This window comes from Gopherus evgoodei, chromosome 15 (genome assembly GCF_007399415.2).
Source record: "Gopherus evgoodei ecotype Sinaloan lineage chromosome 15, rGopEvg1_v1.p, whole genome shotgun sequence".
NCBI classification, from domain to species: Eukaryota; Metazoa; Chordata; order Testudines; family Testudinidae; genus Gopherus; species Gopherus evgoodei.
Genome location: NC_044336.1, coordinates 23,211,576 through 23,229,151, shown reverse-complemented (window position 1 = coordinate 23,229,151; position 17,576 = coordinate 23,211,576). Strand labels below are relative to the sequence as shown.

The following is a 17,576-nucleotide window of genomic DNA, read 5'->3' as shown; positions in this document are numbered from 1 at the left end:
ATTTACAGCAGTGCAAAGCAGAGCAGAGTAATAGTGTCTGACACTCCCTTTTGCACTGGTGGAAACGCTGGCACAAGGTGCGAGGCACTGGAAAATCCAGCTCCACAAGACTGTTTCCAGATCAAATGCTGACTTTGTATCAGCTGGCACATCAGTTTCAGGGACTTCAGGCAGCCTGGTTTAAGTATAGGTGTCTCATTGGGCCAAACTTGCCACGTCGGAGCCAAAAGGGGTGGCTGCTGCCTCTGAGACAGGGAGCTCCTTTCTGTGCCCCTGACAGCCCATAACCCAGCAAGTAAGAAGGAGGGGGTCTTACAAGCTCTGCTCTCATAGGGCCTGATCCAAAGCCCATTGAAATCAATGGAAAGACTCCTGCTAACTTCAATAGGCTTTGGATCAGGTTGTTACTGGGGGCCGCCACTCCCACTGGCAAGTGGTGTTAAGGCCATTGAGGAGCAGATACAGATGCCAGATTACCCCAGGCTTCTAGGAAGTTGGGATCCCTGACAGGAGATTGTGTTCATCTGCAGAGACACCAGCTCTTGATTTGTTCTTGTGCCTTACCAAGCTGTGCAGAATCCTGGTCCAGGGCCCTTCCAGGTAGCACTGCAATAGTAGATGATGATTGATCAGGATTCTTCCCCCCCATCTCCCAGCAGATGCAATGTGCAGCTCTGTAACACGCCCAGCTGCCACCACTGTCTTGCTGCCGTGCCGCACATCCCGGAGAGGTCGCTTGTAATTCTGGCAAATGCATTCATGTTTGCAGCTAGCTGCTCCTGGGATGTAGTATTCATACTTCAGACAGCATCCAGCGTTTGCTGAGAGAGAAAAACACATCAAAGGCTGCTTATCTGAGACTTGTTTTCATTGTTGTTGATAATGGTTCCATCACGGAAAAGCAAAGGAAGTGGAGAGAGAGAGAGATCTGTGCGTCACAGAGGACATGAAAGCTCCTGTGTAAACAGCCAAAGAGGGCCATCAGAGCACGATATGCCATGCGAGCAGAGGTTAGAGAGGAGCCTTGCTCTAGGTCTGCTCAGGATGGCGTGAGGCAAAACTCCTCAGGAAGGGAGGGAAGTAATTTGTAGCCAAACAGGCAGTGCATTTCACTACAGAGCGGTTAGGGCGGGGTTTGAGCATTGGTCTAACGGTGTTTCTCCACCTTTTTGATACCAGGGACTGGCTTGCTGCCTTCCTAAACTGTCAGGGAGCTCTCAGGGACTGACTGTTGAGAGATGCTGGTCTAACTTCCCCCATTGAAGTAAATGGTAAAGTGCCCATTGACGTCACTAGCAGTTAGGCCAATGTAGAGAGCACTCGCCCATCATTCCCATCCCTTCTAGCACATGGTTCAGGCTCAGTGTTACTTACCTTCCGATGTGTATAATGGAGGGGTTTGCTACTCCCATATCTTGGGCTAGGAGCAAGGACCCTTTTGTTCTGCTGGCAGCTCTGCAACTGATTTGTGTGGCTTCAGTCCATTCACTGAGGCCATGTTTGCTTTTAAAATGGGCACGCTCCATACACCTCTTACTTTGCACATGCATTTTCCTAATTGGCACAGTGGTGGAAATGGCACGTGAACTAACGCACATTTATAAATTAGGCTCTTCGTCTCTCTGTATCTCAACATATCCTTCTGTGAAATGGGTATTATGTCACCTGTCTCCAGGGCTGGTGGAATTCATAACCAGCTGCTGTTTGAAAGCGCCTTGAGATCCTTAGCTGAAAGATGCGATCAAAGTGTCAAGTATCAGCATCATATGTTATCTCATATATGCACTGCCTTTATTCAGACGCTGTGACAGGAGTCTACACACACATCTAATGCATAGCCTCAGGGATTTAATTGAATGGGCTGTTTCTGTAATTGGTATTGCTTCTCTGCCTGGGGCCATCTGGATGCTCAGGGATTTCAGCCCAGGTTCTGCTTGCCCAGTGAATTGCTGTGTTGTTTGCTGTGTATCGAAAACAAGTCTGTTACTTTGGAATAATTGGCACCAGTCTAGGGAAATTTAGGGGTTATTGCTGGACTTGGGGTGGTGTCAGAATTTAGGTGTTTCTGTATCCAGTGTCCTCTCTAAGAGATTCTAAATGAGACAGGAGAGGGGGCTTGCTACTATTTTACAGCCATTTTCCTTGGTTAGGGCCAGATTCTGCCACCTTTATTCGTGATAAGTCAGATCTTCCTGTGCAGATAGTTCCACTGATTTCAGTGTGAACTCAGAGTGATTACAGGTGGCAGAACTGGGCCCTCATTGACTAGAGTTGGACAAAATATTCCCAGCATAATTTGAAATCTGTGACATTTGAGCAGTTTGGCTGATTCAAACCTGCTCCCATTTTCATGTCGTCTTCATGGCACTGTGGAGCCTTTCCCAGCTAAGGGGTTTACGTGAAGTGTCTTAATCCTGCACAGTCTCACCATCACGTTACTGCTTGTATGAAATTTCATAACAAAGGAACACCTGGGCGGCGTGAAAACGGGCCGTGAGGATGAATCTGCAGGAAATGCCGTGGGAAAAGTCTGCTCAGTGCATTCTGAGGCTGAGCTGCACTGGCACTGGTGGGACAATAGTCATGTGCAAACATAAACATTTGCAGCATCGTGGACTGAGTCTGGGGTTCTGCCTGGCTCCTGAAGAAGCTAAAGGGAGTTCTGATACAGATGTTAATTGTGTCTGGACTGGGTTCTGCTGGGTTAAGCAGGTCATTTGCTCCAAATGGAGGACACTAACAACCCCTCTCCCTCCAAGCAAGTTCCTTGGGCTTTTGGTGACAAGGACCCATTTTCTGGTCAGTTTTGTCTCTCTGTCCCCAGTAACTCCCTGCTTCTGTCTCTCTCTCTCTGTGCTTAGTTCCAGTTTCCCATTTGCACGCCGTCACCTCCGCTCCAGCCCCAGCCCCGTCATCCTGAGGCAGCAGGAAGAAGAGGCAAAGGCCAAAGAAGCAGCAACCAACGTGGATATTACCCAGGTTATGAGCAAGCTGGACCGTAGGAGCCAGCTCAAGCAGGAGCCTCCTAAGTAGGCTCCAGATCCTTGTCTAGGGCACAAAGCAGGGGAAAGACGAGGATTCTGGCAAGGCTGGTGGGAGATTTCTGCCCCCCACCTGCAGGTGTCAGTGCTGCTTTACCTTTCCAGACCCCTTTCTCCCTGCAGCCTGCTTCCTGCAGGTTGCCATGGCATCTGTAGCAGCAGATGTCACATCACAAGCACGGTGAGGCATGAAAATGCTGCTAGAGTCAGAAAGCCAGCTGTGTCTGAATCGCATTGTGGGTCCCATGCCATGTGCTCCTTTTACAAGTCCAGGAAGGGATGTTTTATAACTGCCCCAAACCTCCATCTGTGTGTCTCTGCCTCTTAAATCCCTGCCCGCGACCCAGAGAACTTGGGTCGTGATTCTGTTACGATGCCCAAGGCAGCACAGAACTCAGCTCCTTCTCCTGTCCCCATCCTCCGGGTCAGGTGGGGCAGAGCCACCCCACCCCAGGGGGAGCACAAGAAGGTCCATCACCTCTTGGCGCTCTCAGGCATGCTGGGGGTGCATGCCCACTGCTAGTACCCCAAGCATTGCTCTGTGCAGCTGGCCAGATCTGCCACAGCTCCGCTTCGGGTGTCTTGCACCCAGGTGGCTATAGGAGGGAGCACATGGAAGTTGCAGTTGAGCTCGGCTGCTGTGCAGAAGGATAGGGGTGGATTCCTGCTGGGAGCAACAAGGTTAACATTTCCAAAGGCACCTAGGCGGTTTTAATGGTAATTGGGCCCCCATATTCCCTAGGCAGCTTCGAAGATCTCAGCCTAGACGTGGTTAGCTGAGACTTCCAGTCAGGGAAAGTGATTTCTCCTTGTCCCTCAGGAACTCACCCATGTAATGAGTTCTGCATGGGCCTGGAGGGAAGAGCAGCCTCCCGCTAGGACAGAGGAGTGGAGGAGCAGTGCCTTGCTCCTGATGGGTTTCCTTTAGCAACGCTATCTTGTTCTTGTCTTGTCTTTGCCCTGCGATGCTCTTTCCCCTTGTTAAAAATGAAGAAACCTCAGCTTCCAGTGGTCATCCTGGCTTGTAGCCCAGTAGCCCAGAAGCCGCTGTGATCGGGAGAGGTCAGAAGGGCTGATTCAGCCCCTAGTCTAATAAAATACTCTCTTGTTCCTTTTTGGAGGGAATGGGGAGTGGGAAATTACTTCCTGAAACCTAAACCCTGCACTTAGGTACAAAGCACATTTCAGGGAGATACCAAACCTGCCTGGGAAGCCCCTGGGGCTGGACCAGCCAAGGTCACCAGGACATGATGGGATTTGTGGAAAACCCAGGGGCGGAAGGTAAAGAAGTTTCCTCCTCCTTCAGAATTTAGTGGATGCTGCGGGATGGGCAAACATCAAGGCTCAGAAAACGTTTTAATCCTTTCAGTCTTGCTCATCCACTACTCTCGCTGGGTTGATTTTCCTGGAGGCAGCGAGAGCAGGATGTGGCTGGCAACAGGGCTGAGGTTCTGTGGAGGTGAAGAATCTCAGAAGCAGTTTCTCCTCGTTATCTGGACATGAGTTTTAGCCCGAGGGCCTTTCTTCCCTGGGGGCAGAGCCATGCCAGCTTCAGCCAGCCCCTTGCAGCTTCACACTTGTTCAGTAGCCAGTGTAGTTTAGCTCCCAGAGCATTTGTCAAGGTCACAGGCTCAGCGGCCGTTGCTCAGGAGCTCTGTTCTGCTTCCACATCAGGCTGTCGCCATGCTGTGCAGTGGTGCATTTCCAAGAGACGCCATCCGTACCATGTAAGCGTTTGGAGCTGTGAGTTGGGGAGTAACCAGCATTCCCCGTTATCACCTTGGACCACTCTGTGAGGTCCCTTCTCAGGCCAAACTCTTGCAAGTTGACGGGAGCGAGTGCACCTTTGTTCCACCCAGGGCTTTATGTCTCCGAGACAGCAGCCAGTCCTAATGTCCTGGGCAGTGGGGAGAGGGAGGAGGCGAAGGGAAGTCCTTCCATCTCTCACACACATTGCTTCTATTCTAGGCTGCTTCTTTCTTTTACTATTACCCCCCACTCCTCCCACAGAGATGCCCTCACCAGTCAGGGGCTAACAGTTGTCTGAGAGGGCATAGAGAACCCTGTCCTTGGAGGCACCTAATTGACCTTCCCAGGAAAAGCAAGGTTCCAATCAGCCTAGAGGAATTAGGCACACAAATCCCATTATTAATGACATGACTCCAATAGGCTCCTTTAAAAATCCTAGCTCAAGAGTCCAGATTGTGCCAGGTTCTGCTCCCACTCTAGCCTGTACTGTAACCATTCTGCTGCAGCCCCTTTCTGAACTGTGGTCAGATCCCATTACATTTGTCCAGTCCTCGTTTCCTCCTGGGCATAGGTGAGAATGTTCCAAAAGTGCACATCAGAACATGCTAGAGTGCCAGCTTTGGATGGTAGGTAAGAAACTTGCAGGTAAGAACAAACTTTTGTTGTAATGGGAACATGCAGAGTTAGAAGGATTAAAACCCCCATGGGTTTTGGAAGGGATATAAATTGTCATGCATCAGGGTATATGCCAGCCTCCCACTAATAAGGGTCAGGAAGAACCTTTCCCAGGGGACAGGTTAATCCCCATCTGCCTCCTACAGGATTTCTTGCACCTTCCTCTGAAGCAGCTGGTACTGGCTGTTATTGGAGACGGGATACTGGGCTCGATGGACCGCTGGTCTGATCCAGTCTGGCAGTCCCTGTGTACCATTATGATATCACCGTAAAATGAGAAGAGCTCTCTTCTAACGTTTGGTTAGGGGGCAGGCAGCTCTCCTGAGCTGCGCTAACATAAAAGTCTCCCTAGAGGAGTTGAAACAACATGGGGTGTATTTGGTTTGTTCACGCTGATTTGGATGCCTGCCTGTTAAACCTCTGCTCTTGCTCCTGTTGAAGTCAATGGCACTATCCCCATTGCTTTTAGTGGGAGTAGGAGCAGGCACTACATTCTCAAACGTATCCCACGCTTGGCAGGCTCAGTTCTGCAAGGTGCTGGGCACTGTCAGCTGCTCTCCACTTACATGGTTATTGAGGGCACTCTGCAGTTAGCAGGGTCAGTCCGAGGCAATGTGGGATCTCCTGTAAGCTTATGTACAGCTCAGGGAAACCAAGGACCATGTGAGCTCTATAGTCTCTCTATAGGTTGTACAATACCTAGCACAATGGGTCCCTGATATATGATTGGGGCTTCTATATGCTGTCATAACACAAATAATAAAATAGGTTCCAGTCAGTCGGCTTAATGAGTCGATTTTAGTTCTCACCTCCATTGATTGGTTTCCCCAGATTTTATCTAAGTCCCAACACTACCCAGCCATCATTTCTACCCTGCAATCAGAGGTGTGTCTGCAGCCCGGGAAGACAGAGGTGTAGCTAGCTCCAACAACAGCAGTGGGGAAGGCACAGCAGTACGAGCAGAGCATGGGGCTAGCTGCTTGCATCTGTACCCAGAGTCCTGGGTGGGCCTGACCAGCCCAGGTTGCTGTAGCTTCACTGCGTCGATTATATGCTTCAGTCACACCTCTGATGCAGTGTAGGCAGACCCTGTGAGTTTGAAACATCTACCCAGGACTGGTAAGATCATGACCAAATACCAGCACTCTTAGAAGTAAGCTCATTTTTGGTGCCCTATCTCACAGTGTATTCCATTTGTAGCTGGCTGCGTTCACCCCTTGCTCTTCATCTTCTCTGAGTAGGACTGTTTATCAGCCCCCCCCCTCAGCATGTTATGAATTGAACTTCACTCCGTATCTGCCATTGGATTTCATTGTATTTCAATGGACCTCCATTGATTGTTAGCCATCATTTCCATGTTTTATTTGGGTTAGCTCATCTGTCTAATAAAAGTGTGTGTAGAAAATGGAAAAGACCATTGTGTTTGTCTTTCATTGTGTTGTCTCTTTGCATGTGTGTATTTACTTTTTGTGCTGCTTCTTTTAACATTTTTGTGTAAACAGCTGAGCATATTTTTATTTCTGCTGGTAGAGATTTATTTAGAACCTTATGGGAAAGCCATGCCTTGGAGATGCCTGAAATGCATCATCTAAGATAAAACCCTTGGCAAGTTATCCTTCTGAGCCTGTGTAACCCACAGGTGAGGATGCGCACTAGGTCTCCCGCGGAGGTCACGAGACGGTTACAGCCACAGCTAGACAGCCTTGATGCTTGTTAGTTCTGGAGGTCCCTGAGTCCTTGAGGAGTCAGCCAAGATGGTGTCCATCACACAGGCACCTTCAAGTCAGCTCTTAGCCTGGTTATGCCATCCGTAACCAAAGTCCCGCCCTCACTATATGCTTTAACCATGTTGTAATGGATTCGGGGGCTAACCGGGTTGTCACTAGATATGCTCCCCAGTTGTAACTAGCAATAACAGAGCCTTATAGTCTCCCAGAACTCCCTGCTTACAACTAATCTCGTTAAAATGAATTAGGTAAAATGAGTTCCCTTATAACAATCTGCCTGGTAACTGTGGCCCAATCACCGGTTGTTGAAGCCAATAGGAATCTTTCCAGTGACTTTAGTGGATGCTCGATCAGGCCCCAGGTGCCCTCTAGCTCTCTCCCCGCTTTTAGTACATCAGTGTACATGCTTCAGAATAACTCTGTTCTAGTCAATGAAATGCTGAGATATTCCGACTCTCTGGAGAGCGATGATTTCCCAAAGGCAGATTGGGATCTGGAGCTACATCATCTGGCCTATCCATTCTTCCTGCTAGCTCATGGAGACAGACCTTTACACCCTCACTGAACTCCCTACTGCTGCTCTGATTCTGTGAGCACCTCCGCACCTCACCATCCCTAAGACCCCTCCTGTGGCATGAAATGAATCCATCATTCATTCTCATTCCGGCCTAAGCATTGCCCTTACACGTGCAGCCACGGGCTGTTCGGTGCAGTCCCAGCTATGCTTACAGATGGCCATATCAGTACGTAAGAGAAAGAAAAAAGAGATGAATTCTTCAATGCCTCATTCCTCTGGAGATCTGCCATCTTCAAGGCCAATGGGAGGGAGTTTGGTGGATGGAAGCATCTGCATAGCTAGGATAGTGCTAGTTCTTCTCAGTGCTGCTCAAAGCAACAAGTTTAGAGTTCCCCAAAGTCTGACTGAGCCAGAAGGAGAGATGTCATGGGGGGGACAGCTCCTGCTTCTCAGAAAGCCCTCAAAGCATCCCGCCCAACCTATCCTGAATGTGGGAGGAGAATACCTCACATCGTGGGGTGTCATGAGTCAGGTTTGCCCATGACAATCAGGTTTGAAAGTGCTATATTCAGTGGCATGGTGGCAGCAGCATTTGTCAGGGAATTGTATCTTCCTTTTTTTTGAGCGCCTCTGTCCTTTGTTCTTCAAGGAGGTTCAATCCCTATTCTCTCTCACCCACTCTTTCTTATATTTCAAACATAAAAAAAGATAAGAGTAGCTGATCTGATGGTGTGGAAGCCCACCACAGGCAACAAGCCAGAACAAAACTTTGTATCTGGCTTCCCTCTGGCTCTTTGATGCAGGGGCAGACAGGTGAAGATAACACCAAGTTGCATCCTTTGGAGAGGAAAGTCAGAGTTTGGAGTGAAGAAAAGCTGGCAGCTCTCCTGTGCAGCTAAGATTTGGCTGAGCTGACAGGACAAGCAAAGGCAACAGAGTACAGGCAACTTGCATTAACAATACTGCAATGATCTAGGGGACTAGTCCGGGGTAGGGCACGTGACTGGGAATCAGGAGATGTAGGTTCTGATCACATCTCTATGCTTCATTTTACCCAGCTCTATAAAGGGGATAATGATACTCACCTGCCTTCGTGAAGCCCTTTGTGATCTTGGGGTGAAAAGTGATAGATCAGAGCTGAGTTGGCTGCCCTAAGGCCCTGCAAAAGGCAGTGAGAGATGGGGCTCAAGGCAATCCCCCAGCTCAGCACTCTGGAATGTCTAGACCCACATGTGGATAGGTTTCTTGCCGTCCAGGCCCATCTTGTTAGGGGTGAGCTCAAGCTTCAAAAGTCTGGGTCTGGAGCCAAACCTTCCTCCAAGCTCAGTGTGTTCTTGGTGGGATTTTGGCTTAGACCATTATTAATGGCCTGTGAAATGCAGGTACTGACCCAGGACTAAATTCCTCCAGGGTGCATTGGGGTTACAATGAGTTTGGGCCATTCCTGTGGAAGCAGTTTCCAGCGTTGGTTTGGTGCAGCTACCATGATGGTTTGACCCAGCTACCACCATCTCTTGTTTGTTCTGCCTCTTTCCCTTCCCTCCTTTTCTCCTGAGTTATTTCCCCTCCTTTTAATTTCTTGTCCAGTCTCTCTCTTTTGTTCTCCATATTTTTCCTTTCCTTTGCTCTGCCCTCTAGCTGCTCCCTTTCTCAGTTCCCTCACAGCCCCATGGGCTCCATGCTGCTCAGCTAGGGATGCCCCTTGGTGGCTGTAGGAGCAGACAGCAGGTTGAACCAGCAGACAGGTGCCTCTTTGAGGGGACACATCCGGGGTCAGGTAGCGCTTCTCTCCACCTATGGCCTAGTCAGAGGCCCTCCATGTGGGGAAATTCTAGCCTAAGTTTTCATCAGCCTCACCTACAGGATGGGCCACAAGCTGTCAACCGGATTCACCATCTGAGTCTTTGCTCTCTGGAGTTTTGTTATTAGTAATCCTCAGCATTTCTATGGCACGGTAGATGTGCCAGGGGTAATTCAGTGCCAGACAGATAAAGAGGTTCCTGCTGTTATGGATCTGACAACCACCATTGCTATGTACATCCTGCAGTGATGCCAGGTCCTGCGGATCCCAGAACACAAGCCTCTATCATTTGAGCTAAGAGAAAGCTCTTCCAGCAGCTAGTCGTAGTGGGCCCCTTAGCCTCTCTCAGGGCCAGTCACTAGAGGGCACCATCACACAGTCTCTCATACACACAGTCTACCTACCTACCTTTTGAGGTATTTACCTGACCCAATGTAATCTCTGAACTCCAGTAAACTATATATCCCCCAAAGTGCTCAGAATCTCTCACTTGCCTTCTCCGGGGGAATTATTTCCAGCTGGTAGCTAGAGGGAGGGTTTCGGGGCTTGGGGTTGTGTATCTCGTGACTAGCAGGCAGCTTTTCCTGCTCTAAAATGTCTCCTTTTCTTCTCTGCAGTTGTGTCAGTTCACTGCTCCAGTCCCTCACCTGGCTGTGTATACTGGTATCTCTGTTCCTTCATCTCCATCAGCTCTGCACCCCTCCTGCCACATCCCAAACAACCTGCCTTTCCAATCCCCTAGACACATCACTCTGCCAAACTGCACTGTCTGCCCCTCACCCATTAGCGTGGACCTGGACAGCACCCCCTGCTTGGAGAGGAAGTGGGAAGCCAATGAGTCTAACACTAACCACTTTCCTTCTATCACTGAGAGCACAGAGATCTCCGTGGACTCTGAATCAGGCGCTTGCAACAGCCAGGTACCAGGGAATGTGGAAGCCAAGGTACTTCCCAAATCCCGGACAACCTTGTCCTTCAGCAGGTTTTTGAAACGGGGATGTTTAAACTCACCGGTGTTTGCCACTCTCTCACCAAAGTGCCCGGCTGTCACCCACGGAAAGGTCCAGCCACTGGATGACCTGGAACAACAACTGCAGCAGAAGTCCAAAAAAGTGACCAAGTAAGTACACCTGTGGTGTGTGAAGGAACTCAGCTCTGAGTGATTACAGGCAGCCAGCCTGGGTGAGAGGGACACCCAGGTAGTGGTGTCTGCACATCGTTAGCCATGCTCTCTCAGCCTAATCATATGTTGCACTCTGAAAGCACAAAGGGGCCTCCCATGGGGCAGACACGGCCCCCTGAGAACATCTGGGTGGGCCAGGTGCAGAGGGGGACGTGGACAGAGCTCACAGTGCTATGGCTATGCTCTCAGAGAATGGGATTGCAAGCAATAGGGTATAAATTAGCAGCTCTGAGATGGCTCTAACACGGGGCACTGAGCAGTCTCAGAACATGGGGCATGCAAAGGTGGCTTACCGCCCCACCCACCCCCTCTGGCACCGCACTTGTTGCAGGGCCAGAGTAACTGAGAATGGCGCTTTCTGTCCCTCACCGACGAGTGGAAGAGCCCTGAGAAGTCAGAGGGTCTTGCCAAGATACCTACAACTTCTGAAAAGCTCTTCAACTTATCAGAATTTTCAAATAAGGAGATGGGGGAAGGGAAAGAGGGAAATACCCAGCAGGCAAACACCCCATCCCCCAACACCACCAGCCTTTGGGGCAGGCTCTCAGCAACGACGATCGCCAGAGGCTGCAGTTGGTGAGCTCTGGGGGGAAGACCCCCAAACTCAGCGGTGGGAGAAAGGGCAGAGATCTCTCCCAGTGTTTCCCAAGCCCCCAGCTCTGGCTTAACTTCTATAGCCAGGTCCGGCCTGCTGTGCCTAAACCAGTTTCACACCTGCTCCCATCCAGCTAGCGCCTCCACCTGTCCATGGTGTGCGTGAAACCATCCATCTCCTCTGCTCTTTGGGCCCAAAGGAAACTTGTGGATAGGGTGGGCATGGGGATGACACTCCAACCCTGTAGAGACAAGCTAGGAAGCCAGAAGAACAACACACACATTAGCTAACAGAGCAGCCTCAGTTTCCCTTTCAGCCCAGAGATAGGGAGGTTGCAATACAGCATTTCTGCCACTGCCTGCTGGTGCGGGAGGCTACAGATCAGCCTCACCTGCAGGCCCTGCTGCCTTCCCCTGGATTCAGAGCTAGCCCTGCAGGGCAGCAGCCCCCAAGATAAGCCAGTGTCCTGGGCCTGTAGCTCGGCAAGGGAGGGGGCTAACTCAGCAATGTCGCTCACTTTCCCTGCCCTGTGCCCTTCTGCTCCACATTACATGGGCTGCAGTGCCCACTGACTGCAAATTCCCATGTCAGCCTGCTGCTTGCAATGCTCCTGGGGTGCCCTATTGACAGGGCTGCACAGAGGGTTTTTTTTTCGGGGGGTGGCTGGGACCAAATCTGAAATGTAGCCTCCCCGCCTCCAAAAGAATTACCACTGAGGGGAGGACTGGGGGAAAGGGGGTAATGCAGAGTGAGCTGTGTGGGTTACACCTGCACCTGTAGTGGTGGCTTGGCTCCTATCCCATGGGGCTGGGCTCATCTCCTGCTCGGGTGCTGAGACCTGGCTCGCAGAGCCATGATGCAGGTTTGGGCCAACTGCCCTCCATTGTGACAGAGGTCCTTGTGGGGCAAATGTTTGTGAGGGACGCTCTGACCCTGCCTGGCAGGTCGCAAGCCCTCTTGGTTTGGGCTCCTGTCAAAGGGTTCCTTTTGCCCCTGGGCAGCCCAGCCCATAGATTCAGCAGGGAGTCCATGGGAGTTCTGTTTGGCAGGATTTGTGTCCACCTTGCTCCGTGAGAACGAGCTGCCTGGGTTATTGTGGTTCTGAGGCTTCCTGTACCCCAGTGCTTGAGCATGTTTGACGTACCCTACCCCTTCCTCAGTGTCATCGTCTTTCCTCCTCCTCACCTCCCTCAGACACAGCTGTATCTGGGGATGTAGTGAGGGATCTTCCAAGCCCCTGCTTGGTGCAGACCTTTACAAGAGTTGGGGAGATGGGCTCAGTGGTTGAGCTTGAGCATGTTTGACGTACCCTACCCCTTCCTCAGTGTCATCGTCTTTCCTCCTCCTCACCTCCCTCAGACACAGCTGTATCTGGGGATGTAGTGAGGGATCTTCCAAGCCTCTGCTTGGTGCAGACCTTTACAAGAGTTGGGGAGATGGGCTCAGTGGTTAGGGCTGTAGCCTAGGATTTAGGAGTCCCTGCTTCAATTCCCTGCTCCGCTACAGACTCCCTGGGTGACTTTGGGCAAGTCACTTAGCATCTGTCCCCATCTATAAAACCAAGATAATATTGCCTCCTTACTGCTGGAAGGATAAATCCTGTTTCCCCATGGCCCAAATGGTTAGCCCATATTCAGGGCCTTGCTGGGCTGTTTCTATTAGGAGCGGAAATTGATTATGAGTCCGGTATTTGGTGCAATCCTGTTTATTTACAAGGAATGTGGACACAGTCCTGTTTCCCTGACCACAGTAGAAACAAACAGCAGCAAACAGTTTCTTGGCTCACAGTTTCCAAGCCTGCCTGTCCAGCCAGTCCTTTGTCCCACAGAGCTCTGTCTCTGCTCCCTCTCAGGGCTGCATTCACGACTGCTTCTCTCACCCACACACAGCTGTCAACCAGTAATAGCTCCAGCCCCCGTGTTTGCAACCAGTCTCCAGGGAAACACCTCAGCCCCCAGGGTTTAGCCTTGCTGTGCTGGTCTGTGCCTTGTGCGGTGGCTTCTACTGGGTCAGCTATCATTAAACAAAGGACACTTAATTTCTCCTTCATTGATCCAGCACGTGAGTGCTTAGACTTCACCCAGATCTGTGACTAGTGGCAGCCATTAGCATCTTCCAACAGAGCAAAACATTAAAGATTGTGAGGTGCACAGATACTATCACGATGGAGGGCATAGGAGTATGATAGATAAACAGCTGCAGGGACTGATGGTGAGGGAGGGAGGCTGCTGATAGACACATACTGAGCCTCCTCGAAGTCTGTATCCTTCCCGGTCATCTTACCTCATGCAGGTCTCTCTGAGCTAATGTGTTTTCCTGCAAGAAGAATAGGGACTCAGGCCCACAAAGGGATTGTTTTACAGTCTAATTGAAAACCACAGCTCAGGAGAGCTTGTTTGGTTTTTGTGCTGCCTGTCTCCAGTTACAGTCGATCTTCAAATGATGCCTCTCTGTCCTGGTGTGAGCACTTTGTTCTTGTGCTGAATGGCCACCTTGACAATAGGCAGAGAAGGTGGCAGCATTGCTGGAAAGATCCAGCACTGGTTGTTGCCCTTAAAGACATTAGTGGGTAATGTCAGAGCAGTCTAGCAAGTAGGCCTCCCAAATCTGACTTCTCAGACTCCAATGAGTTTCCTAATGCACTCCTGGCTTTGGTTCCAACATCAGGAGGGGTCTTTCCCCAGATCTGGTTCAGATGTGGCCCATGGAGGTGGAAGAACAGATAACAAGATGGGGGAACCTTATGAGGTGATCTCAAGAGTTCCACCATTTGGGGTCAAAATAGTGCAACACCAGCCTATGACCCAAGAGGTGTTGGCCTAGAGATTCCATCACTCTCACACCATAGCCCTGGTTCCTCCCCGAGCCTAAAATTAATCCAGATGGAAAGCCCTCCCCTGCCACTTTTAGGTCCATCTCTGTTCCTGACCAGGTAACTGAGCCTAAACGTCAAAAACAGACCAACAAATTCAAGACCTCTTAATTCACTTAACTGTGGAACTGTGGCACTCAGCACCTTTGCTTCAATGGGGTTGGTATGTACATTTTCCCCTCTTCAAGCCACGTGGGCGTGTGTCCATAAAGTATGCTCTGAGAAATAGAAAAACTCAAAGCTAAACTCCATGCTGCGCATTGGTTGTCTTCAGAAAGCACTTCAGAAAGTGCCTTGTGTATGACGAGTTTTCATTTTGCAACACAGCTTCTTCCAGATAAAAGTGGATATTCCTCTGGAGAGCAGAATCTACCCAATAGACTCTGAGGAGGAAGAGGATGACGGCCCCCGGGCTTGTAAGGACTCTGTGAAGGAAGTTATCTGCCCTTGGGAGAACTTTACAGAACAAGGGAAAGCTGGATAACAAGCTGCTCTTAAGGCAGACAGGATGTGACCTACTTATAAATGGATATTTTCTTTCCAGGCCCTGACTCTGCAAGGTTCACCGCGTACAGGTCAATATATGAACCATGCTGCTAAAAAGTGCATTAGAATTATGCTTCAGCGTCAAAGAGGCTCAAACTACCCTGGTTATGAGTAATAGACCCAGTCGCGCACATCTGTGTGTAATTCGGGAACTCTAAGGGTCTCCTGACCTATTTTCCTTCATATCTTTAGAAAGTCAGACTCATCTGTTACTGACTTTTTGATAAATGAACCTTATTTGCTGCCTTATAACTGATAAAAATATGTCCTTGGAGATACTCTTTCACATGTAAGTAGTTTCTTGATCCTGAGGTGTTGGTAAGTGCTGTGCTGGTGAAATGTAACTGTCTTGAAGGCCTCTCTAAGATTGGAATTCAGACTTTAGGCATCTCCAAAGTTTGGGTGTCTTTGGAATCTGGGTTTGAGTTCAGGCCCATCTCTAATTATTAACAGCTTTGAATTTTAAAGAAATGTAACTTGAAGGCATCTGATGGCTGGGGGATGGAGGGAATCTAAGTTCAGACATCCTCATGGGGCAACTGTAAGGCAGATGGATTGCCATAACCCACTAGCCAACAACAAAAGTGAACCCCACAGAAATCAAAGGACTTATTTTCCACTTACCTCCAATAGGCCTTCAGTGCCAAGATGGGCCTTGACACCCTGGATCCAACCTCCCTTCTGAATGTTTGGGAAGATCAGGATTAGCCCTAGATCCAAACTTAGTAGATTGGGCCCACCTGAACATGAAAGTGATTTATTGTCCCACAACTTAATTGCATCTCTGCCAAGAGTGTTAGAAATCACCTTCCTTGTACAGTGTCAGTACCTCAAGAGAGTCCTCTTCTCCGTTTCTACAGAAGAGTCCATGTACAGTGGCAGTCCCTAAACATGACTAACCTTGGGTGTTGTTTTGTAAATAGGCCACGTGGCCCGCGACTGTAGGTGTTGGCGTTTTTTTGTATTTTCTAATGGTATGTGGAGATGTGTCCATGTTGATTTGAAATGGTTCAACATGCTGATTCCTACTGCAGCATTTAAAGTCTTAGCCTCTCCTACTCATGATAACATGGACCTGATTTCCGTGGCTGGAAGTGAAGCTGCTGTTTAACGCATTGTACTTGGTTGAGCTTCAGCTGAAGATCTGCTTTCGAGTCTTTCTCTTTAATGATGGGCCGATGTGTGAATTCCACCTCTCCGCTATCCCCTCCATAAAGCTCAGGCTGTTCAGATTCACGGTTCTGGCTCAGGCCCATCACCACTTGCTTTTGATTAACACAGATATAAAAGCTGGGGTGGGTCAGAGGGACACCAGTGGAATCACTGAATGGAGCCCAGCTTGGTAAGGCTGTAATAGGACAAACTCTCTTCTTTAATCTCCTCTGAAGGAGCTTGTTTTTAAGGGGGGTGAGGGAAGGTGGAGGGGGGAGGGTCTCTGGAGGTCTCCCAGTGCCCCCCCACCTGGCATGGTCCTGTCCTAGAGACCCACACTCTATGCAGGATGTGGCTCCCTCAGGGCTTTTTCCACCCTGCTCCTGTGTCAGGTAGATGTGAGATGCTCCCTTCCCCGTCTTGGGAGCTGCCAGGCTGCCCACAAACAGAGAGGGATTCTCCTCTCAGTGACCTCAGCGAAAACCAGGAGGGACCTTGCTGAAGTTGGCACCGGGCAAAACTGGTGTAACTGGGAGGAGAACTGGGACCCTCATTTAAATCGTAGTCCACCGACACTACCCTCTGACCCCTTCCTGTGCATGGTCCAAACCCTGGCCCGCGGGGCAATCCTGCCAGATTTCAAACACGCCTGGTCTCGAACCACACTCCTGCTGCCCAGCATTACATGCAGGGAGGTTTCTAATGCAGGGGTCCCAGCCTGGGCGTCACTAGGACCCTCCCTTTCTTTGCAACTGGGTGGGAAGGTTTCCCACAGCTTCTCATGGAGTCACAAGGCGGCCACCTCCAGAGGAAGATTCTGCAAGACTCTTGGGCCAGTCGCTGTCCCTGTCTGTTTTTTGTGAAAGAGTTGCTGCCCTCTGCTGGTCACTTTGGTTCAGTGCATCCAGCTCCTGAGATGATGTGGCCTTACAAGGCTCCCATTGAGTTTAAACTGATCTTTGGGGAGGAGAGAGAGAGATGGGTGTGTGTGTGTGTGTGAGAGAGAGAGAGAGAGAGAGAGATGGGTGTGTGTGTGTGAGAGAGAGAGAGGTAGGTGTGCGGGGTGTGTGTGTGTGAGAGAGAGATGGGGGTAGTGTGTGTGAGAGAGAGAAAGAGAGAGAGGTAGGTGTGCAGAGTGTGTGTGTGTGTGTGTGAGAGAGAGAGAGATAGGTATGGGGTGTGTGTTGAGAAAGAGAGAGATGGGGGCGTGTGTGGGGTGTGTGTGAGAGAGAGAGAGAGGTGTGTGTGTGTGTGAGAGAGAGAGAGGTAGGTGTGCAGGGTGTGTGTGTGTGAGAGAGATGGTGTGTGTGTGTGTGTGAGAGAGAGAGAGAGAGATGGGGGTAGTGTGTGTGAGAGAGAGAAAGAGAGAGAGGTAGGTGTGCAGGGTGTGTGTGTGTGAGAGAGAGATGGGGGTGGTGTGTGTGAGAGAGAGAAAGAGAGAGGTAGGTGTGCAGGGTGTGTGTGTGTGTGAGAGAGAGAGAGAGAGATAGGTATGGGGTGTGTGTTGAGAAAGAGAGAGATGGGGGCGTGTGTGGGGTGTGTGTGAGAGAGACAGAGAGATGGGGGACAGCACAGAGTACCTATGTAATATATTGGCTTCAGCCTTAAAACCTTCCAGCTGGGCTTTGCCACCCGGCCCTTATTTCACGGGGACAGTTCCAATTCCAATGTTTAATTTAGGTATGAAAGAGAGATGGGGGGGGGGGGCTGGGGGCTTC

General features: G+C 50.1%; 1 protein-coding gene and 1 long non-coding RNA gene across 3 annotated transcripts in view; one reads left to right on the top strand and one right to left on the bottom strand.

The window, feature by feature from the left end:
* Positions 1-15,652, top strand: part of RGS9 (regulator of G protein signaling 9) — a 61,868-nt gene extending 46,216 nt beyond the window's left edge. For both annotated transcript variants that reach the window (XM_030534575.1, XM_030534576.1), the window contains exons 17-19: positions 2,862-2,979; positions 10,128-10,630; positions 14,488-15,652. In XM_030534575.1, the coding sequence (XP_030390435.1) occupies positions 2,862-2,979; positions 10,128-10,630; positions 14,488-14,644 (778 nt within the window). In that variant the 3' untranslated portion in view covers positions 14,645-15,652. The remainder of the gene's footprint in view (positions 1-2,861; positions 2,980-10,127; positions 10,631-14,487) is intronic.
* LOC115635588 lies at positions 3,043-15,379 on the bottom strand. Its single transcript, XR_003996644.1, has 3 exons — positions 15,369-15,379; positions 12,221-12,225; positions 3,043-3,342 (listed from the first exon to the last, which is right to left on the bottom strand). It is a non-coding gene; the product is annotated as an uncharacterized LOC115635588 (long non-coding RNA).
* Positions 15,653-17,576: the final 1,924 nt, after the last annotated feature.